Source organism: Arachis stenosperma, chromosome 2 (genome assembly GCF_014773155.1).
Source record: "Arachis stenosperma cultivar V10309 chromosome 2, arast.V10309.gnm1.PFL2, whole genome shotgun sequence".
In the NCBI taxonomy this organism is placed as follows: domain Eukaryota; kingdom Viridiplantae; phylum Streptophyta; class Magnoliopsida; order Fabales; family Fabaceae; genus Arachis; species Arachis stenosperma.
Genome location: NC_080378.1, coordinates 24254323 through 24277456, shown reverse-complemented (window position 1 = coordinate 24277456; position 23134 = coordinate 24254323). Strand labels below are relative to the sequence as shown.

Genomic DNA, 23134 nt, shown 5'->3' with positions numbered 1-23134 from the left:
AGCTCAAGCTCTCGTCAGCTCGTCTCATCTCCGGTCTCTCGCCTCTCGTCTCCGATCTGTCAAGCTCTCGTCAGCTCAAGCACTCCCTTCCCTGCGCTCGCTTCGCCGGCGGCAGAAGCAGACGGAACTGGCATCTGGTCCCTCGGGCGGTGGTCGTCGTCGTCTTCTTGCTTCTCACTGTCTCGGTCTCGCACCTGGTCGTCGTTGTCGCTATCTGTTATCAGTCTCGCACCCAGTCGCGCACCTTCACCGCTATCGTCGTCGCTCTCTGTCTCGTCATCGTATCGCACTCAGACGCGCGCCTTCCCTGTGCTCTTCGTCGCCGGCAGCAGAGGCAGACGGTCCCGGTGGACTGGTCTTTGTTGTCGTCTTCTTGCTTCTCCCTTCCCGTCAGCTTCCTTCGCCCGCAACCCGATTTGGTGAGTTCCAACAAATTCTCCTGTTCTTTCTGTTTCAATTTTGTTGCTGCATCACTGCACTTTGATTTTGTTGCTGGAAGTAATTTGTTGCTGAAAGTAATTTGTTGCCGAGAGTTGAATGTGTTGCTTAAATTTGTTGCTGATTATCATGAACCTTGAATTTGTTGTTGTCTTGTTGAAATAAATCACTTAGCTTAAGTTTGTTTGTTGCCGAAAATCATCACTGAGTTGGTTGAACCTTGAATTTGGAGCTGCTGAATAATCACTTAGTTAATTTTTTTTCTGGAAATAATCACTGTGTTGAATTTGTTACTTATTATCATCACTGAAGATTGAATATATTGTTGTCTTGCTGAAATAATTATTTAGCTAAATTTTTTGTTGCTGTAAATAATCTTTTGAACTAAATCTTTTGTTGCTGAAAATTATTATAGTTGAATTTGTTGTTGAAAATGTGGTTCTTGCACTCTGCTATTCAGAATAAAATTGTTCAGTTAAATTGTTGTTCCCATACTTTCTGTTTGTATTATTATGAATTATTCTTGGTATTGATTTGTGAAAGATACACAAATGTAGATATAGATGCAAATCAAAATGAAGGAAATATTGGTCAAGCTTCAAATTTGTCTTATGAAGATATAGATGCCAACTTTTAGATCACCTTTTGCATTTGATTTACTGATTGTGTTATATTTGGTTTTTAAATTGAGAAAGTATTTTGTACTATTGACTAGTTTATTTTCTCTTTTTACATCATTAGTTATGAATTTGGATCTTCTAAATTTTGGGTTTTCACTTGAGAGGATAAAGTGTAATTTCTAACTCTCATGTTTTCTATTGGTCCTCTAGAGTAAAATCCAAAATTTAGAAGATCCAAATCCGTTAGTTATGTGATGTCTAAGAATTGATACTTGATTGTTATTAATATATTTGTGAAAACATATATTTTAAGTTTTAACTTTTGATTTTAATTTTAATTTTTGTAATTTTACATTTTTATTTAATTATGACCGGATCAACCGGGTAAATTAGTGACCCACCGGTTCAACCAGTGAGCCATGACCGGGTCAATTACCAGTTTAGTTCTGATAACTATGCTCTCATCCCTGACACCATAGCTACGCATTCTGATTTCTGAGCCATGGCTGTTTCACTATGGAGAGCTCGCTTAGCTTCCTCTCTTCTCTCCAATCTCACCAACTCTCTTCGCCGTTTCTCTTCCGGTAACCCTTTCTTCCCTATAATTTCAACAAAATCACAACTTTGTCTTAGTATGATGCTTGTTATTCAGTGAAATTTGAGATATTGGTGTTTCCTTTCAAATTTTATTTTGTTTTATAAGATTCGATTTTTTTTTTTCAGCCTTGTACAAATAAAAGCATATTCATTTCTGTGTATTTAGGATTAAATTTAATTTTGTTAATTGACATTCGTTAGTTTTAGGTGAACATTATGAATCTGATGTTATAGGCATTTTTAACTATCTTGAAAGAAAGAACAGTGATCTGGGGAAGATCTCTATGTTAACTTAAGATTAGGGTTTATGCCTTTATTCATGTTGACAAATCCAAGTATTTTTCAAGTGAGATGAATAATATTGTGCGAGTTATTATTGTTTAACCTGCACAACCAATTTTATCATAGCCAATATAAGATGAATGTATAAGAGGTTATGGGATTCAGTTTCATACTTTCATGCTTATAATCAAGGTATGCGAATTTCTTAGGTGTTCTGACATCAAATGAGAATTTTTGCTTTAGTTCATTTATGGTTTGACATATCGGGAATATTGGAAAGAGAGAGGGTATTATTGGTTTTTCTTTTTAATTTTGAAAAATTAATTTTTAACAATAAAGATAACCTATGTGTCACACAGGATCAATAGAATAGAGCAAGAACTTCATTTGCTTCTCTTGGAGCATCTAAGAATTTCTCATTTATGTAAAAAAAGAAAATCAAGCACATGATATTTTGCTCGTACTAGTATATAAGATTTTGTCTTGTCTTATGTTCATAAATCATAATATTTATGAGTTCCTGGAATAGATACTAAATATCTTCCAAAATTCTGCAAGTATTTTTGCTTGTGGCAGCAGTGAGTTGTATACAGTTTGATACTCTTGTCCTACTGGAATGGAGACTCTAGTTTTTATACTGCTGGCGTATTTCTGTGATGTTTCATTGTTTCTCACTCTTCATGGATGTTGTTGCAGACACAAATGCTCATAATGCTCGAGAGAGCATGATGAATCAGATGATGTATTCCGATATAAATTCTCGAATTGGGAGTTGTATGCCATTATCTTCTATGCGAATCGGAACTATCATTCACAATATTGAATTGAACCCAGGGCAAGGTGGCAAGCTGGTTAGAGCTGCTGGAACTTGTGCAAAAATCCTGAAAGAACCCACATCAAAATACTGTCTTATCCAGCTCCCCTCGGGTGTTAAAAAAATGATTGATTCTCGTTGCAGGGCCACCGTTGGTACTGTCTCAAATCCAAGCCATGGAGATAAGAAGCTTAGGAAGGCTGGACAAAGCCGGTGGCTTGGCCGGAGACCAGTTGTTCGAGGAGTGGCCATGAATCCAGTGGACCATCCTCATGGTGGAGGAGAGGGCAAGAGCAAGAGTAGTGGTCGGTGGGGAAAAGGATCTCGAACTCCTTGGGGTAAGCCGACTAAGAGTGGATTCAAGACCGGGCCCCTGAAACGGAGGAAGTAGTATCCAATATTCACTATAGATGCTTTTCATGCTTCAAATGTTTGCTGCTTGTGATAATTGATGTTAACTTGTTATGGGAATTGGGGCTCCTGCTTAGGAAAAGTATCTACTTGTAGTCCTGGAATGAATAGGTTAAGCCAATTGACTAGTTTATTATCTCTTTACATTATTAGTTATATCTAACAATTGATACTTGATTGAGATTAATATGTTTGTGAAAATATACATTTTAAGTTTTAGCTTTTGATTTTATTTTTATAATTTTATATTTTTATTTAATTATGTTCGGGTTAGCTGAGTGATTCAATGGTTGAATTACAACCGGGTCAGTTACACAATATATTAAAAAATACTATATTAGTAAATAATACTATATTAATAAAAAATGCTTTTAAGGACACTATTTAAAAAAATTTTAAATATATGAATTTAATTTGTCAATATATTAAAATTAAAATTTGAATTAGTTACATCTCTTGCTAAAAATTTTGAATATGGAAAGACCAAAATAAGAATAACTAAAGATGTAATTTAAATAAAGTAGAGTAGCAAAATAATGTTTAGTTAACGTAAATCAAAATAATGTTAAGTTTCAACTCAACTGTGAATTTCTCAATTTCTTAACATAATCCATTTAAGTTGTAAAAATTTATATTATTTTCATAAGTGTGAATTTCTCAATTTTTTAACATAATCCATTTAAGTTGTGAAAAATTCTCTTTTAAAATTTTCACATTTCCCGGCCAAATTAGCTCGTTGTCGTAGTTTAGTGATTACTAATGCCCTGAAAAAAAAAATAAAGAATGCAGTCCTCTTTGAATTTTGAAGTCTAAATTTTAATCATAAATTTTAAATTTGATATAAAATATAAAAAATAAAAAAGTTGAGATATGTTTAACTAACAAGAGATACAACTTTCCTTATTTCTTTATTTAGTAATCAGTGTCTATTCAAATATCTAAATTAAAATGATAAAATAATATACAAAAATTATTTAAATTGATGTCTATTTTAGTAATTTTGTATTTAAAAGTGATTTTGAGTAGTGTAATCCAAACAACATTTATTTTACTATAATCCATTTTGATATAAATATTGCCAAACATAAATCACTTAACACAAACTTACTTTTTATCAAAATCAAGTTTGCAAAATCAATTTTATTCAAACTCCAGTTTGTAAACTGTAATCCAAACACAAACATAGTATAACTCAAATGTGGATTTCACATGATGGTCATGTTTTATTGTTTTAACTTCTAAAAAATATCACTTATTATTTAAATAATTTATTTTTGATGTACTAATAATTTAATATTTTATACCTGTTACGGACCGCTAAGTATCCAACCCAGCTAGCCACCGTTCGGGGTACCACCCTCGACCCAGGCCCAATCCACTTGCGACAAGAAGAATCCGACGGGTCGGGTCCTAACACCCGACTCGAGGCACGTCCGACCTATCTTCCGTACATCGGTCGGATCAGCATCCTCGGGGCAGCACCCGAAGCCCCGACCTGAAGTCCGGAACGACCTGCTCTTCCCACGTGGACTAGGACAGCTCATGGCAGCCTCTCGGCCAATGGACTAGATCATTCATTGGGCCCGCCCAACACAGTATATAAAGGGAGAGGTCAGCTCTCCCCCCAAGGTACGTCACATTTTTACCTAATTCGGCTATCACCTCGTACGGACACTGACTTGATCGTTGGAGTGTCCTTGCAGGTGGCCAACCCCCTCGTTCTCTCCTCCGACATCATCAACCTTCTGTTCGTACCTCCGCGCCCGCTCCAAGTCCACCCGGGATCCCACTTACCCACCTCTCCACCCGAACACCCGAGATCGCAAGGTAACGAACAATAGCGCCGTCTGTGGAAACCCTGGAGTAGACATGGAGCGACTCCCCACGTCGGAGGAGCTTCGCAAAGGAGGAAGGGCCCGCCTGAATAGGGCGAGTTCGACGGCCTGTGCCGCCGAACACCCGCGGTCCACCGTTCAGCCTAACCAGATCTACACCAAGACCCCCGAAAGATGCCCTTTCGGGGGGACGGGAGTCGATAGTACCAAGATCATGCAGGAACTCAGACACAGAGTATAAAACCTTGAACGGGAGCTGGCAGCAAGGAGTCGATCCCACGGAGACGTCCTCGCACCCGCACACGCTCCCCTTACCGAAGACATGAGAACTGAGAAAGGAGCCTAACAAGACGCGAAGATGAAACATACACCCAAGCGACCTCATGACCTACCCAAGGCAGATCCGAGAGCCACGGGGAGCCCCGAAAAGAGAAAGGCAAGAAACGGTTAGAACCCGTCATCATGGGAGCAGCCCCTTTTCACCCCTCGATCCTCAAGGTCCGGCTTCCGAGGAATTTCGACAAGCCAACAGACATAAGGTACGATGGGACGAAGGACCCCCAAAATCACCTCACAGCCTTTGAAGCGAGAATGAATCTAGAAGGAGTAGGCGACGCAGCCAGGTGCCGGGCATTCCCCGTGACGCTGGCCGGCCCAGCGATTCGATGGTTCAATGCACTCCCACAAGGATCAATCACAGCCTTCGCGGACATCTCTCAAAGTTTCCTAACTCGGTTCACAACACGCATAGCCAAGGCAAAGCACCTGATTAACTTGCTAGGGGTCACCCAGAAGCCCGGGGAACCGACCAGGAAGTTTCTAGACAGGTTCAACGATGAGTGCTTGGAAATCGACGGCCTCACGGACTTGGTCGCTAGCCTTTGCCTAACAAACGACCTACTAAATGAAGACTTTAGAAAGCACCTCACAACTAAGCCCGTATGGACCATGCAGGAAATTCAAAGCGTGGCCAAGGAAGACATCAATGATGAGGAAGTAAGTCAGGTTGTAGCAGCCAACAAACGACAGCTCCCGAACCCACCAGCTCGGCAGGCCCCCCAGGTCGACAGATATAAGGAAGCTCCCAGAGACGGAACCCCAGCCAAGCAACACAAACAGCCCCCACGGGTAGGGAAGTTCACAAACTACACGCCACTCACAGCGCCCATAGTGGAAGTCTACTAGCAAATTATGGACAAGGGAATCCTATCGAGACCTAGACCACTCAAAGAGAGAACGGGAGGCAACAAAAGCCTCTACTGTGATTATCACAAGGGTTTTAGGCACAAGACCCAAGACTGTTTCGACCTCAAAGATGCCTTAGAATAGGCCTTCCAGGAAGGAAAGTTGAATGAGTTCTCCCGACTTATCCGTGAACCAAGAAGACGAGAACAGGAGCATTCAGAAGAAGATTGTAGCCGGACTGTCAAGGTAAGACAAGAGCCCACAAGGGCCACCGACAACCCCCCAACTTTTATGGTTAACATCGTGGTCGGACGCGATATCCCCCCTAAAATCCAAATCAGCAGCAAAGAAGGATACCCGGATCCTCTCTATCTTGACAAGAGGTCCCACCACCTCAAACGGAGGACCCTCCATGATATCCTTTGGTCCAGAAGATCAGTGGTTTAACGATCTTCCTGAGAACCCCCCATGGTAATCACGGCAATGGTTGGGACCGGGTTGGTCAGGAGAATCTTCGTCGATATTGGTGCTGACTCCAACATCCTATTCAGGAATGTGTTTGACGCCATGGGGCTTAGGGAGTCTGACCTTAAGAGTCACCAACACGGTGTCATGGGGCTAGCGACAACTATATAAAGTCCGACGGGACGATCTCCCTCCCAATCTGCCTTGGAGCCGGTGACGTTAGGAGGTCGGTTATGGCAGACTTCGTAGTCCTCAGAGACTCCACGGCCTACAACATCATTCTAGGGAGAAAAACCATCAACGAATTTTCAGCCGTGATATGCACTAAATTTCTAACAATGAAGTTCGTGACGGACAAAGGAACTGTTGGCTCCATTAGGGGAGACTTAGAAGCGGCAGTCACCTAGGACAACGCTAGTCTCTCCGAGAGTCTAAAAAGGCAGCCGACATATTCCTGGCAGACCTGGATGTAAGAATGGAAGACAAGCCAAGACCAGAATCAGAAGGGGACATGGAGAAGTTCCATATAGGAAAGTCGGCAGAACAGTTCACCTTTGTAAACAAAAATCTGCCCCATGAACTCAAGGGCCCCCTCATGGAAGTTGTAAGGGCAAACAGCGACCTCTTCGCATGGACGCCATCAAACATGCCAGGCTTGGATCCCGAGGTCATGTCCCACTGACTAGCCGTCAAACCAGACGCGAAGCCAGTAGCACAGCGGCGAAGAAAGATGTCCCAAGAAAGGGCCAATGAGGTCGCCAAACAAACAGCTGGGCTACTCGAAACCGAGTTCATCAAAGAGCTCGAGTACTCGACAAGGCTATCCAACGTCGTCTTGGTCAAAAAAGCTAGTGGAAGATGGAGGATGTGTGTCGACTATTCCGATCTGAACAAAGCATGCCCTAAAGACTCTTTCCCCCTTCCCAACATCGACACCTTGGTAGATTCGGTGGGAGGATATCGTTTCCTCAGCTTCATGGACGCGTACTCCGGCTATAACCAAATCCCTATGCACCGACCTGATGAGGAGAAGACGGTGTTCATAACACCAGGAGACACTTATTGTTACAAGATAATGCCATTTGGATTGAAGAACGCGGGTGCCACCTATCAAAGACTAATGAGCAAATTTTTCCATGACCTCATCGGTAAGACAGTAGAAGTTTACCTCGACAACATCTTAGTAAAAACAGCAGAGCTAAACAGCCTCATAGATGACCTCCAAGCTGTCTTCAAAGCGCTAAGGAAATTCAAAATGAGGCTCAATCCACTCAAGTGTGCGTTCACCATGGAGGCCGGGAAGTTCCTAGGCTTTATGATAACACAACGAGGGGTAGAGGCTAACCCAGACAAGTGCGAAGCCGTCCTCAAAATGACAAGCCCAAGATGTGTAAAAGATGTGCAGTGACTCACTGGGAAGCTTACGGCTCTATCCCGGTTTCTCAGAGCCTCGGTGGAAAAAGCCCTTCCATTCCTCAACCTAATGAAGAAAGAAATCGCCTTCGAGTGGATCCCGCCTTGCGAAGAAGCGTTCAGCCATTTCAAAAAGATACTCTCAAAACCACCCGTGCTCAGCAAACCCAGAGAAGGGGAACCTCTGTACCTATACCTGGCAGTAACCACACAAGCCATGGCGGCGGTCCTTGTCTGAGAAGAAGATAAGACTCAGCACCCAATATACTTCATCAAAAAAGTACTCCAAGGGGCGGAATTGAAATACACCAAGCTGGAAAAGCTGGCTTACGCTCTACTAACCTCGTCGAGAAGGCTCAAGCAATACTTCCAAGGGCATGTGATCATCCTAAGAACCGACCAGGCCATTCGGCAAGTCCTCCAAAAACCCGACCTCGTAGGGAAAATGATGACATGGGCAGTAGAGCTATCCCAATATGATTTGCAATACGAGCCCAGGCAAGCAATCAAAGCCCAAGCAATGGAAGATTTCCTGGTAGAGGTCACAGGAGAGGCACCCGACATACCGAACACACAGTGGAAGCTCCACGTTGACAGAGCATCCAACCAAACGTTCGAAGAGGCCGCGATCATTCTCGAGAACTCGGTAGGAGTAGCTTACGAGCAGTCAATCAGGTTCGATTTTCCCGTCTCCAACAATCAGGCAGAATACGAAGCACAATAGAAGGGCTAATCCTAGCTAAAGAAGTCGGAGCATCCAAGGTAGAAGTTAGTAGTGACTCCCAGATTGTTACATCCCAGATAAACGGCAACTACCAGGCCAGGGACACACTACTACAAAAATACCTAGAAAAGGTAAAAAAGTTATGCAAAAGCTTCGAGGAAGTCATAATCCAGCATGTTCCTAGGGAAAGGAACGCTCGAGCAGACCTCTTCTCCAAGCTAGCGAGCACCAAGCCTGGGACAAGGAACAGGTCCCTAATCCAAGGACTGGCAACTGAACCAGCAATCGTCTTATGTGCAACCCAGACTCCAAACCCCCCCTCGTGGATAGACCCTATTTTCCGATACCTGGAGCACAGCGAAACACCCCAAGACGAGAAGAAAGCATAAGCCACTAGGAGGGAAGCCCCCAAATATGTGATCATACAAGGGCAGGTGTACAAGCGAGGGCTCCACCAACCTTGCTCAAATGCCTACTCCCCAACCAGACGGACTACGTCCTGAGCGAAGTCCATGAGGGGTGTTGTGGCCACCATATTGGAGGAAGGTCATTAACAAGAAAGATCATCCGAGCAGGGTATTACTGGCCCACAATGATGGCGGACGCTCAGGAATTCGTCAGAAAATGCAAGAAATGCCATGAAAACGCCAACTTCCACAAAGCCCCACCTGAGGAACTTAGCTCGATGATGGCACCCCGACCTTTCACCCAATGGGGAGTCAACCTCTTAGGACCATTCTCACCCGGGCCAGGACAAGTAAAATACTTGATAGTAGCCATAGACTACTACACTAAATGGGTAGAAGTAGAATTACTAGCCAGTATATCCTCATCAAACTGTCAAAAATTTATGTGGAGGCAAGTGGTCAATAGGTTCCGAATCCTGGAATCCGTCATATCAGATAATGGGACACAATTCACTGACAACAAGTTCAAAGAATTCCTCTTAGGGCTAAGAATCAAGCAAAGGTTCTCCTCAGTCGAGCATCCTCAAAGCAACGGACAGGTAGAGGCAGCCAACAAAGTTATCTTAAAAGGGCTAAAGAAGCGACTCGAAGGCAAGAATGGCTCATGGGCAGACGAGATAGCCTCAGTCTTATGGTCTTACAGGACCTCTCCCCAGTCATCTACCGGCGAAACCCCCTTCCGACTCACATACGGGATCGACGCGATCATCCCAGTCGAAATAGGGGAGCCAAGTCCAAGATTACTTCTTGGGGGAGGAAACGAGGCATTCGAGAAAGACCTAGTTGACGAAACAAGACAAATGGCACACTTAATAGAGGCAGCAATTAAGCAAAGGATAGCTCTAAGGTACAACGGCAAAGTGCTAAGGAGAAGCCTCGGGGAAGGTGACCTAGTCTTACGACGTAACGACATAAGACCACCAATCCCGGGAGAAGGCAAGTTGGCTGCAAATTGGGAAGGACCTTACAGGGTAAGAGAAGTCTTTGGAAGGGGTGCGTACAAGCTAGAAAAGCTAGATGGAAGCAAGGTGCCGAGGACATGGAACATGACAAGCCTGAAAAGGTTTTACTCATAGGAAAAAGTGACATAACGGCCTGACGATCCCCCCACACCCACTTTACTTTTTCCATTTTCCTTCGTTTTCGCTTTCTTTAATTATGTATCACATCACCCCTTTGTTTTAAGTTCTACGTATGCATATATAACAACTTTGCCTTTTTGCAAGATGATTCGCCAAATACGATGAAACGACAAAAACTGCGAGCGGTCGACCTATAGGAAACCCAGGATGGATCACCCTGGGAACCAAAGGGATCCAAAAGCTAAAAAAGGCAACAAGCGATAAAAACGGTAAATACCATAAAAACGGTAAATCAAAAGGCCACGATGGACCAAATAAGCAAAAGCAATAAAGCAGGCAAAGCCACGACGACCCGGGCAAGCGAACAATTATCATAAAATGGCTTAATTAAAACAAAGTATCAAAATATTCATTACAACCAAAGGCGCCTCAAAAGGCCCAAAAGTAAAAGCAAAATTACAAAGGCAATGAGTATAAAAGCTGAAAAGAAGAATCCATCTCAAGGCTTGAGGATATCAACAATCTTCCCGTCCTCAACAGTCTTGAGAGCGCCCACCTGCGAGAGATCGAGGTCAGGAGCCAGCACAGCACCTGAAGCTTAATCCCCTCCTCAGTCAGCTTCACGGCCTCCCGGGCCCCCTTAGCAATCTCCTTATTCTTCTTCTTCAGGGCGGCTACTTCCTGGTGGCAGACGTCGCCGAGCTCTCCGCCAATTTCAGCTTTTCCTCCAAGTCTTTGATCTTCTTCTTGCCAGCAGCAGTCTCAGCACAGGAAGCATTCAAATCTTTCATCAAGGCGATGTCCCGCTCCACCAACCTATTGATTTCCTCGGCATCTTCCTTGGCCTTTTCCTCCTGCTCAGATAACTTCTTCAGAGACTCCTCCCGAGATCTTGAGTCAGTCAGATCCTTCTGGGAGTTCCGAAGCTTCCCTTCCATAACATGAAAGTTCCCCAGGACAGGCTCCACCTTCTTAGCAATAGCGGCAGCACGGAGGAGACTACGGTAGATCTACTGCGCCTGACTCGCAAGGTCGGCATCCCGGAAGTAATCTTCGGTGCTAGGAAGCAGTTGGGACTCAATAAAACCCCCAGCATCAAAGTTCTTTTCCATAACGCAGAGGGCCTTCCCCAAATCCCGCTTCCTCTTTTTCGGGTTGCCAACAACCTGCAGGTCGTCGTCAGCAGACCCTAAGTCCTCCTCTAGGCAAACCTCCTCCTCCACACTTGAGTTTGCCGGAGCGTTCCCAGGAGGAACCTTCGCTGCCTCCGCCTGATCAGCCCCAGCAACCTGGCCACTAGTCTCCTTGGCAGCCTCCTAATCCGGACTCACCGAAGGGGTTGCCAAGGAGTCCTCATCGCCATCATCACCATCGCGGATGAAGTCCATCAGCTGAGCCGGGCTAGTGTTTCCACCAGCCATGGAAACTATAAGCAAAAAAGTAAAAGTATGAGCAGCAAGAAAGTAAAAACTAAGCAAAAATACAAGAAAAACAAACTTACCAATATACGATTGACCGGTCTCCCGGTCCCCCATAACCATATGAGGATTAAGGTTTTTCTCGCTAAAAATAGCCAACAAGATGTCGGCAATGTTACGATCCTTCGGGCTCAACCAGTCATAGGATATTTTTATTAAGTAATCGGATCCCGCCCCAAAGCTCCAGTAGGTCGGGATCCGCCTTTCCCCCTCGGCAGTAAGCCAGAAGGGCTAATGACCTTCAACTGGCCTAACCTTGAAGAAGGTAGACTTAAAACCATGGAAAGAATCCTCAAAAAGGCCAAAGATCCTGTGGCCTTGCTGAGCCTTAAAGGACATATATCCCTTTTTCGTCTTCCCCTCCCGAGAAGGGTTCGTAAGAAGGAAAAGGTAAAGGAAAACGCTCACAGAGATCGGGAGCTCCAGATACACGCAAACCATCTCGAAGCATCGGATGGCAGCCCAACTGTTCGGGTGAAGTTGCGATAGAGCAACGTCACAATGGTTTAGCAAACCCATAATGAAAGGAGAAAAAGGCAAGCGAACTCCCAGGGTCGTGAACATGGGTTTATAAACCCACAACCAGTCGACAACCCGGGGAGCTGCCAGTTCTTTTGGCAGACACGCTCCCGATCAGCAGGAACATAAACCTGGTACAACACCTCCTTAGGCCTCCTTCTGCACAAGAGCCGGGCTTGGTGAAGATCCTGAAGGCTCTCCTTTGTGACCTTAGAAGGGGTGTCCCTCACATCGGAAGTAACCCATGCATAATGATCGACAAAATCGGCCAGCGGCCGCTGAGCCAGGTTCGGAAGCACGGGGCGTTCAACCATACCTACAACGGGGGCACCACTTAGTCAGAACGGGAGGTCAGAAACCCTATCAGTAATAAAAACAAACTACAACTCCTTAAATGAACCCCTATGCTAACCCAGCAGTAACCCAGAATCCAAGCAAAAACCTAAGTAAAACCCAGTGGCGCCCCCTCTAAAAGAAGAAGCAACAAGAACAAACAAGAAACCCAGGCATGCATAGAGAAAAATGCACAAAGAAGAGCAACGCACAAACCAAAAGGAAAAAGCAAAGCAAAGAAGAAGCCATAAAAAAGAACGTACCAGAAAAATGCAGAAAGGTTGAAGGAAGGATCCAAAGAAAAGAAGGAGCACTGGAAGGAGGAAGAAAATTGGCGCAGCAGCAAAAGCAGGGAAGAAATTAGAAGCAACAGCAGCGCGAGAGAACAAGAAGAAGAAAAAGAGAAGAGTGGAGATATGGGGAGGTTACAAGACAAAAATAGGGAAAAAGCGTAACCCCGAGGAAGAGCGCCAAAAGGCAGGGGCATATTCGCCATTTCATATGGATTTCAAATCATGAAATGATGTGCATCTAATACCCAGCATGGAAGCCAAGGAGGCAGCATCAAAAGTGAGATGACCATGCGTGAGAAACACGAAACGCCATCAACAATCTCTCGAGAAAGAGAGCACATCCCATCCCGGGGAGTGGGGCAAATGCGCCTAGTCACGAGCTCCAAACCTCAAGGCTGGTGCGTTGGGGGCACTGTTACAGACCGCTAAGTGTCCAGCCCAACTAGCCGCCGGGTTGGGGCAGCACCCCCGACCCAGGCCCAATCCACTTGCGACAAGAAGAATCCGACGGGTCGGGTCCTAACACCCGACCCAGGGTGCGCCTGACCTATCTTCCGTACACCGGTCAAATCGGCATCCTCGGGGCAGCATCCGAAGTCCGGAACGACCTGCTCTTCCCACGTGGACTAGGACAGCTCATGGCAGCCTCTCGGCCAATGGTTAGGTCATTCATGGGCCCGCCTAACACGGTATATAAAGGGAGAGGTCAGCTCTCCCCCCGAGGTACGTCACATTTTTACCAAATTCGACTACCACTTTGTACGGACACTGACTTGATCGTTGGAGTGTCCTTGTAGGTGGCCACTCCCCTCGTTCTCTCCTCCTCCGGCATCATCAACCTTCCGTTCGTACCTCCGCGCCCGCTCCAAGTCCACCCGAAATCCCACTTACCCACCTCTCCACCCGAACACCCGAGATTGCAAGGTAACGAACAATACCGTAGTTCAATTATATTGGCTTTTTTATGATTATTCTGGTAATCAATGTTAGAGATAGTGATTTTGTTGCAGTGATATTATATGTACAAGCATTTTTTTAAACTAAGTTGGTACAAGTCAGCGAAAAAAATGCGCTCATGCGTCACACGCTTTTCTTTTTCCACGTTTCTTCAGCAAAGAAATTTTTTCTAGTGAGCACATAAATTTTTACACATAGCACAAACTTATCAATATAACAGAAAAAATTTTACACACAACACATAAATTTTTATATATAGCATAATTTTTTTACATAGCACATAAATTTTTGTTGTGAATGTATTTCATTGATTTTGTGAGTCAATATTCTGGGCATGTGGTCCTTCAATAATTTTTTTAATCAAAATTTTTGTGTTATGTACCAAATTTTTTGCGAAAATTCTATGGTGCTTATGGAAGATTCTTTCAGCAGGTGAGAAAAAGTATTGGCAAAATGTGAAGATGACACATGTGAGATCTTAGAAACTACGAGGAGACAAATTCTTTCCAAAAGCAAAGGCTATAGGATGTTGTAGGGTAATAGAATTAGATTAATTCTAAAAACATAATTGTAATTATATTATTGGACCCTGTTAGTGTTAAGTTGCGGCCCTTTTTTTAGAAGTGTGTCAATGATATGGGTTTTTAGGGCTCGAAAAAAATTGAGAATTCAAAAATAATAACAGTAAAAATTGCATGGGCTGAAATGGACATTACTTATAATAATAGCATTAGATATTATATTAAAAGTAGTAATAAGCATCTAAAACTTTAGTATTTTTTCATAAAAATACATTTTTTATTTTATTTTTATATTAAAATAAATATTTTTTTTACTAACTAACTCATTAGTTTATATTTATTATATTATCATATACTATATGTATTTATCGAAAAATAATATTAATAAATATTATATAATCTTAAAAAATATTATATTGTTATTAATAAAAATATTTGATTTTTTTATTTATACATATTTAATTATATTTATATTAATAATCATGACTAATAAAAAAATACTTAATTTAAATATAAGTGAGTCTAAAATTAAAATAATCAGTAATAGAAATTATTACATATATTGATACAACATATATTTGATCTTCCTTATTTAACTATTCCACAACAATATATATAATTTAGTATAATTACGTATATTCATCCAACATATATCAAGCAAATTTCAAATAATTAATTTAATGTATGAAAATGACAACTGCTGTAATATGATTAAGAAAATTATTCATAATTTTATTCTCCACCTTTTATGTTATTAAGATATTAAATAATTATTTTAATATTATTGTTTATCGAAGTCCAAAAATAATATATTACATTTATCGAAGTCCAAAAACTTGTTTTTAATATTATACAAGAAAAAATAAATGCAATATATTATTTTGGGACTTCGATAAACAATAATATTAAAATAATTATTTAATATCTTAATAACATAAAAAGGTGGAGAATAAAATTATGAATAATTTTCTTAATCATATTACAGCAGTTGTCATTTTTATACATTAAATTAATCATTTGATATTTGTTTGATATATGTTGGATGAATATACGTAATTATACTAAATTATATATATTGTTGTGGAATAGTTAAATAAAAAGATCAAATATATGATATATCAATATATGTAATAATTTCTGTTACTGATTATTTTAATTTTAGACTCACTTATATTTATTAAGTATTTTTTTATTATTCATGATTATTAATATAAAATGTAATTAAATATGTATAAATAGAAAAATCAAATATTTTTATTAATAGCAATATAATATTTTTTAAGATTATATAATATTTATTAATATTATTTTTTGATAAATACATATAGTATATGATAATATAATAAATATAAACTAATGAGTTAGTTAGTAAAAAAATGTTTATTTTAATATAAAATTAAAATTAAAATGTGTTTTATGAAAAAATACTAAAGTTTTAGATGCTTATTACTACTTCTAATATAATATCTAATGCTATTATTATAAGTAATGCCCGTTTCAACCCATGCAATTTTTACTGTTATTATTTTTGAATTCTCAATTTTTTTCGAAACCCAAAAATTCATATCATTGACACACTTTCAAAAAAAGGCCACAACTTCACACTAAAAGGACCCAATAATATAATTATAATTATGTTTTTAGAATTAATCTAATTCTATTACCCTACAACTCCTATAGTCTCTGCTTTTGGATATAATTTGTCTCCTCATAGTTCCCAAGATATCACATGTGTCGTCTTCACATTTTGTTAACACTTTTCCTCACCTGGTGAAGGAATCTTCCATAAGCACCATAGCACTTTTCATTAATGAGCTATATATCAAAATTTTTGTGCTTGTGAATCTTGTTTGTTGAATGTCAATGTTCTGGACATGTGATTTTTTAAAAATTTCTATAATAGTACACTAAATTTTGTGTTGTGCATCAAAATTTTTGTGTTGAGTGTATTTTGTTAGTTGGGAATCAAATTCTGGATATATAATATTTTAAAAAATTTTATTCTATACATTAAAGTTTTTGTGCTGTGTATAAATATTTATATGTTGTGTCTATGCTTAATAATTTTGCTGAACATAGAAGAATAAAAGAAGATGATAATAAAGAAGACGATGATGATGTTAAAAAAAATCACACAAAAAAAGAAGGAGAAAGAAAAAGAGATGACGAAGACGAAAAGAGCATCGTATAATTTATAAAATTTGATTGGACTTGGTTCAAAAATGATTTAGCCACTTAACTTTATTAATTTTGTTGATATAATATTACCTAATTAAATATATATGTAAAACTATTTTACATTAACATTGTATCAAAATTAAATTTTTGTTTAAAATAGTAAAAGATATTATCCATTTTGAAGAGAGTGCTTTTTAAGATTTTTTTTTTCATTCTAATCATTACATTATTTATTTAGAATGAAAGTGTAAAAGTTATTTATTTATAAAAAATTACATTATTTTAAGTGTAAAATTATAAAAAATAATTTATTTAGAATGAAAGTAATGTGATTAACTGTAATTTACTTAGATATAATTAAAAAATAATTGAATACTATGTACAGTAAAAAAATTGATATTATTGAAAGATAAAATTAAAATTTATTTCTATGTATCGTTTTTGTCTCCAATGTTTTCATCCTATTTAAGTCCCTAACGTTTTAAAATTGTCTCAATTTTGTCCCACTGCCAATTCTGTTAACGGATCCCAAACAGTAGGACAACATTGAGTCAATTTTAAAAAGTTAGGAACTTAATTAGCACGATTAAAACGTTAGAGACAACTCTAAAATCTACTCCAAACATTAGGGACAAAAACGATACTTAACTCTTTCTAAACTATTTGGAGTATATAGAAAAACACTTTACTCCCACATGCGGCAACTACAAATTGAGAAGATATTATAGACATGGATAAGCTAAGAAATTTCAATATTTTTCAATTATTGAATCAATTATTTTCATTGGAGTAATATATCAAATCAGTTTTTAAGAAATTTTTAATCGAATATTTTAATTCTCAATAAATTTTAATTACCAAATTAGTCTTTGACTTTTTATTGTTAGCCAAATCAATATCAAAACTAATTATGATAAAAAAAAATTAAATAAATCAACCTCTGTCATTATTTAATAGAAAAATAACAGTTCATAAGAATTCTTTAAAATTTCATATTAATTCCTCTATAAAAGACGAATAATATGACGTCGAGACAAATTTGTCTAACGAAATTGAAATTTGAAAACTAACTTGGTGATTAGAAATTTCGAATTTATTGAATACTAAAATGTCCTACTAAAAGGCAATGCTACATGACAAACAAAACTTATCATTTTGGATTAAAACTTGGCCAACAAATGTATTTTTATACGTAATATCCAAAGGATATAGTATTGCCTAAACTCCTAAATCCTAATAGTATAAAAATATATTGTTGATCTAAAATGTTGGTTAATATTGATAAAAAATAATGGTTGGTGAAATTTCTCAATAATGCAATGTATTAAATCTGAATCCTTGACTCCACCAGCAACCCATTGATTGGCATAAAGAGTAAGAACCAAAGTAAATGCAACCAAAGCTCATTTATCATGTTCACTTCATCCATTAACTTTAGAAGGTCTTGAACTGTTCATAAAAGCAGCAAAAGGTTCAGACTTTCTTTGAGCCTTCAATACATCCAACCATAATAAAAGCATATCTAATTGATTAGGCTTATAGGCTATGCACTAACTATACAATCTAATTTATCATCAAATTTTGGGGATTGTTGAACACCTAGCAAGATTATCTCTTAAAGGATTTTATGAGCCTCAAAATGTGACATATACTATATAGTACTCATAGCTAAGCAAGTCATTTGACAGAAAAATCAATAGCCTCCTTAGCATTATTTTCACAACTTTTCAATTTTTTTAACACTCTCGCCACCATTCAGGAGATGGAATATTGATCAGTTCAGATGGCAAAGAACCATTGTCACTTAACCTTGGAACTGAGTCTTTATCGAAAAGCCAGTTTTCGATATCAACAAACGAATCAGGTAAACTGGAACATTCGGTTGGTGGTTCAACATTTCCAGTAGGGGTTACATGTGTATCGGATTCGCTTACGTTGGGTGGTTGGACTTGGTTGGAGGATCCGGAATCTTGTAGATGAGAGCATGCAATTGAAGGTTCAACACTTTGACCAGTATTTTTGCACCAACTTGATTCAAAAGCTGAAATGTTATCCGCATTTCCAAAAGCTTCCCTTTGGTTGACCTCTTGTTGATTTGACTGATAAGTTTCTTGGCTTTCAATTTCACATGGAACAATATTCCCAACAGCATTTTCATTTTGATTTCTCATTTGATGCTCATTTTGATGCTGGTTGCTATTAGAGGGCGCCGAATAACTTAAAGGTGAATCACCATCCTGAATGTAAGGTTCATAGAAATTGTTGCCCTCATTTGACTGGATGAATGGTTGGCTGTATGTTTGCGGATGAGACCTGGAATTTGGTGACAACAGTGAATTTCCGGGGAGCCAAACACGATTTGGGTCATTGACATTGCTCTGATTAGAGAATCCTGGAGCAGTATGATATTCATCACCTTGTAGCTGCGTTGAACTAACATGGTTGCTGAGGCTGGACGAAACATGACCAGAGTGATTCACTGTTGGGAAGTTTGCAGCAGTGGCTACTCTGTTCGGTGCTGGAAGGGGATGAAGGAACTGATGACTTAAACCACTTACACCACTTCCTCGCTCCCTATGGATGGCATGCGTACGCACACCGAGACAATGCTTTGGAAAAAAGAGAGGTTGGGGTCTGTTTCTAACGAATGCACCTCTGTAGGACCTACCATTCGGGATTGATATGTTGGGGGCTTTCGAGTATACAGGGATGTTATTCGGGATAGGGAGCTGGTTCTGCACCCTGGAATTCAGTGCAGGGGAGTGAGCAACCAATCTTGCTGGACGAGAAATGTTATTCTGAGGCACAGAATTCAATGAATAACTGTGCACTGCAGTTGACCTTCGTGCTTGATTCCGTAAAATGGAATCTGGAGGCAAGTGAATAACCTCAGGAGGCAGAATTTCATTACACTCCCGATGTCCCGCACGTAATGAAGTACCATGATTGGTCAAAGCTGGTAAGGGAGAAAAATTGCCCAGCTTGAAGTTTTTCCTCTGATTTTTCCATAGCTCAGTTTTATCATTTGCATGACAATGATCTAAAATGTGCAAACCAGTGCCCCACATTAAACATGGTGCTAGGGAGTCGCAGACATAACAGTGACACTGCATAGTGTCAAACAGAAATCAGCATAATAGATAGAAGGATGATATCGAATAGTAAGTAACAATTAGAAATATTCAAGATAAAATGAGACATGAGTGCAAAAGTTAGATTATAGAGCGAGGCTATAATCTTTCACTTATTTACCTGGTCACAATGTGTTTCATGGGGTGTGGAAGAAAAAGGGAATTTAGCACAAGCATGCCGGGCATGAGGATAGTCTCTACAAGCAACCTGCAAGCCAAAACAAAATGAGCCTTCGCATTTGAAAAGCTATACAGTCCCAATCACATCTACTACCAAAAATTAAAAATAAAATAAAATAAAATAAAGGGAAAAAAATGAAAAGAGTAAATTTGGATCAACAAATGCTTTGAATATATTCTCAAGCATACTCTACCTAAGAAGCATGGAGCTTTTCTATAAGTTACATTTACATGTACATATACAACAAAAACATTGTTTTATACCCATTCAGTGGAATTGGCTACATTAATCAAACAATGAGATTGTGCCCTACTATAGACCATGTCTGCAGAAAATCTGTTTAAAATTTAATTCTTTTTTAATGATTTCATCTATAGTTTTTCTTGGTCTTCTTTCTCGCCAACCTATTGGGCTGCCCTGTCTAATGCAGGATGCTACTCCCTTTTCGACAATAGATGCATACCAACTTTCTCTCTATGTGCATTCAAAAGCATACTAGAACGTAGAAGTTAGCTAACAAATCAGCAACCATCAAGTTGAGATGTGGGTATCCAATAGACTATTTGGACGGGGTTTGTTGAGGTTATATAGAGATTTAATTATCTACATTAATGATATATATTTGTACACATGACATGACAAGTTTAGAGAAACTTTGCAATCTGTGTTTATGCCAAGCCATGTTTGAATCTGCAAACAAGCTTTATCAGTTTCCCTTGTAATCCGACAAGATAATCCATACTCAGAGCATTAACTATGATTTATGCATATTTTAAAAATTATCAAACCTAAGCAAAATTTTCAAGAAGAAAATTACTTTGATTTCCTTGTTGACATAAAAGCATGGCACAAGTAAATGAAAACTTGAACATAACAGGGTAAAATTTTTTAAACTAAAGAAAGAATGAAATCAAATTGCAGAGGAATATTATGGCAAGTTGCAAAACATTCTAGAAAATATAATGGCATTGAAGCCTTATTAAATATAATGAATGCAACACATTCAGGAAATAGAAAAACATCCAATGCTTAAGACATTAGATAACAAGATCAACTTAAAGACCAACCACCATAGCCATTAAAGCTAGACACATTCTTTACCAATAAGTAAGTAACCACAACTCCTCTAACCAAAATACATCATCGGGAGTACCATTTGTCCAGTCACGTGCTCATTTTACTCGGTGACAAATCTATGAGTGTGATGTTGTATTAATGTATTTTTCATCAGATTCCTCTTAATTCCTCTTCCTCGAGCCTTGCCTATCAATAACATATGTTAGGAATCCCATATGCTTCCTCGCTCCTTACTGCTCTCTCAAATCTTACTGTATCTTAAAGCCAAAGTTCTTACAACATCAACTATCATGTCGCTATGCATCGAGAAATCACTAAATTCACATGCGAAACACCATCACAAATCAATATCCAACTTCTAAAACACCAAAACAAATAAATAATCAACTTCTAAAACACCAACACAAATTACTATGCATTGATCTATCACAAGATTCACTTCTAAAACACCAAGACAAATCAATAAACAGCTTGTAAGACATCAAGACCAATCAATCAATAATCAACTACTAAAACACAGATAAATAGTTGACTTCTAAAACATAAACAAAAATGACTTATGCCTGTTAAATCCCAATAACAACTAAAATATGTAAACTTCAACTCAAAGGAGACAACATACCTGACCCTTCTCTCCAACTACAAGCAACTCATCTGACCCAGTTGGCTCATCATCCAAACAAGTGACACCATTTTCAGGGTCACCATCAAGAACTACACAATCACCATCTTCATCATCCAACAAGTTCTTCACAGCCACTGTTGAAGACTTTGACTTGGGTTGATGAGGTTTGTTCTCACGGATGATGATAACGTCATCTGAATCATCTGATTTTCCATCATCATCAGAATCAGAATCAGACATGCCAAGAAACTCCCTTATCCAATCATAGTCCACGCTTTTCAGTCTCTTCTCGGGACCCTGTTCTTCATCGGAGCTTATCTCCAACACCTCAGGCATGGCTTCCACACACAGCAACAGGAATATGTTTAATAGCAACAAAGTAAAAAGCAAAGCAACAAAAAGGATACCTCGGAAACCTTAAAAAGCACGAATTTTTGAGACAACCTTGTTCTGGGTTGCGATAATCGTTGTCCCAGAAAAATTCACATCATGAAAGATAAAGAAAAAAGAAAGGGTTGTGGTGAGAATCAAGACATGGGGGTGATGTGCACCAGAGAGGAATCGAAAGGCTGAATCTTTCGGAGAAATTGAGGTTAAGGGCCATATAGATTGAAGAGAACAATAATGGGATTTTGTGTGCACTGTGCACACAATGAGTGTGAAATTGAGGAACGCCTTTTGCCTAGAAAGACTGTTGAGGTTGCGAAAGTAGGGACTAGGGATACAGAACAGAGAAGTTGAGTAACAATTGTTTTTTTTTTTTTTTCTTCTTCCTTTTTTTTTACTATTTTGGCAATAAACATTAAACAATCCAAAATGCATTATTTAGTTTCTCAATTTAGAACCAAAATTATTTATACATTTTGGGGAAAAATCACGAGGGGTAGATTATTTTCTATAATGATGAGAAAACAAATGTTAATTTTGGGAACCGTTTCATGATTAATATGATGAGTTTAGTTGCATTGACATTGTAAAATAGTTGTACAATCACATTTATTTGTTTAGATGATTATATATACAATTGATATAAAATATAGTTATTTTTATTGTGATATTACATAATTAAATATAAATATAAAATTATTTTATACTGACAATATATTAAAATTAAATTTTATTACGATACTCATAAAAACAATTATTTATTCAAATATGATAAATATGAGTACTTTTTCACATAAATTTAAAATCATAGTACCAGAAAAAAAAAAAGTTAAACCACAAGGCTGGTTTTGTATATTTAGATCCTTTAAATTTTAAATTTTATTTTAGAAGGTAAAGTATGATTTATTATTATTTATTTTATAGGTAGAACTAAAAGAAAAATATAAGAAAAAAATATTCAATAGTAAGAGATTTACTTTATCCTCTAAAGTAAAAATATAAAATTTAGAGAATTCAAATTTATTAAAATATACCTTAAAATTTTAATTGCATTAATCTATTTTTTTATTTTATTATATAAAAATTAAATTTTGATTTAATAATAGAGGTGAAGTCATGAC

At 38.7% G+C, this 23134-nt stretch overlaps 3 protein-coding genes across 5 annotated transcripts; 2 read left to right on the top strand and 1 right to left on the bottom strand.

Annotated features, from left to right (window-relative positions):
- Positions 1-179: 179 nt before the first annotated feature.
- Positions 180-3381, top strand: LOC130961513 (60S ribosomal protein L2, mitochondrial-like). 2 transcript variants are annotated; one of them, XM_057887444.1, is made up of 3 exons: positions 180-419; positions 1538-1642; positions 2634-3381. In XM_057887444.1, exons 2-3 carry the CDS (start codon positions 1561-1563, stop codon positions 3140-3142), a joined length of 591 nt encoding a protein of 196 aa, XP_057743427.1. In that variant the 5' UTR covers positions 180-419; positions 1538-1560; the 3' UTR covers positions 3143-3381. The 2 variants fall into 2 exon arrangements, with proteins under 2 accessions (XP_057743427.1, XP_057743428.1); XM_057887445.1 differs by having other exon boundaries at positions 186-419; positions 1452-1642.
- A 2078-nt stretch (positions 3382-5459) lies between these two features.
- Positions 5460-6182, top strand: LOC130962709 (uncharacterized). Its single transcript, XM_057888885.1, has one exon. The coding sequence runs from the start codon at positions 5460-5462 to the stop codon at positions 6180-6182; it is 723 nt and encodes a 240-aa protein (XP_057744868.1).
- An 11817-nt stretch (positions 6183-17999) lies between these two features.
- Positions 18000-22337, bottom strand: LOC130961311 (uncharacterized). Of its 2 annotated transcripts, XM_057887124.1 has the most exons (4): positions 22071-22337; positions 21624-21964; positions 19865-19951; positions 18000-19719 (listed from the first exon to the last, which is right to left on the bottom strand). In XM_057887124.1, exons 2-4 carry the CDS (start codon positions 21960-21962, stop codon positions 18349-18351), a joined length of 1797 nt encoding a protein of 598 aa, XP_057743107.1. In that variant the 5' UTR covers positions 21963-21964; positions 22071-22337; the 3' UTR covers positions 18000-18348. The 2 variants fall into 2 exon arrangements, with proteins under 2 accessions (XP_057743107.1, XP_057743106.1); XM_057887123.1 differs by having other exon boundaries at positions 21624-22337.
- Positions 22338-23134: the final 797 nt, after the last annotated feature.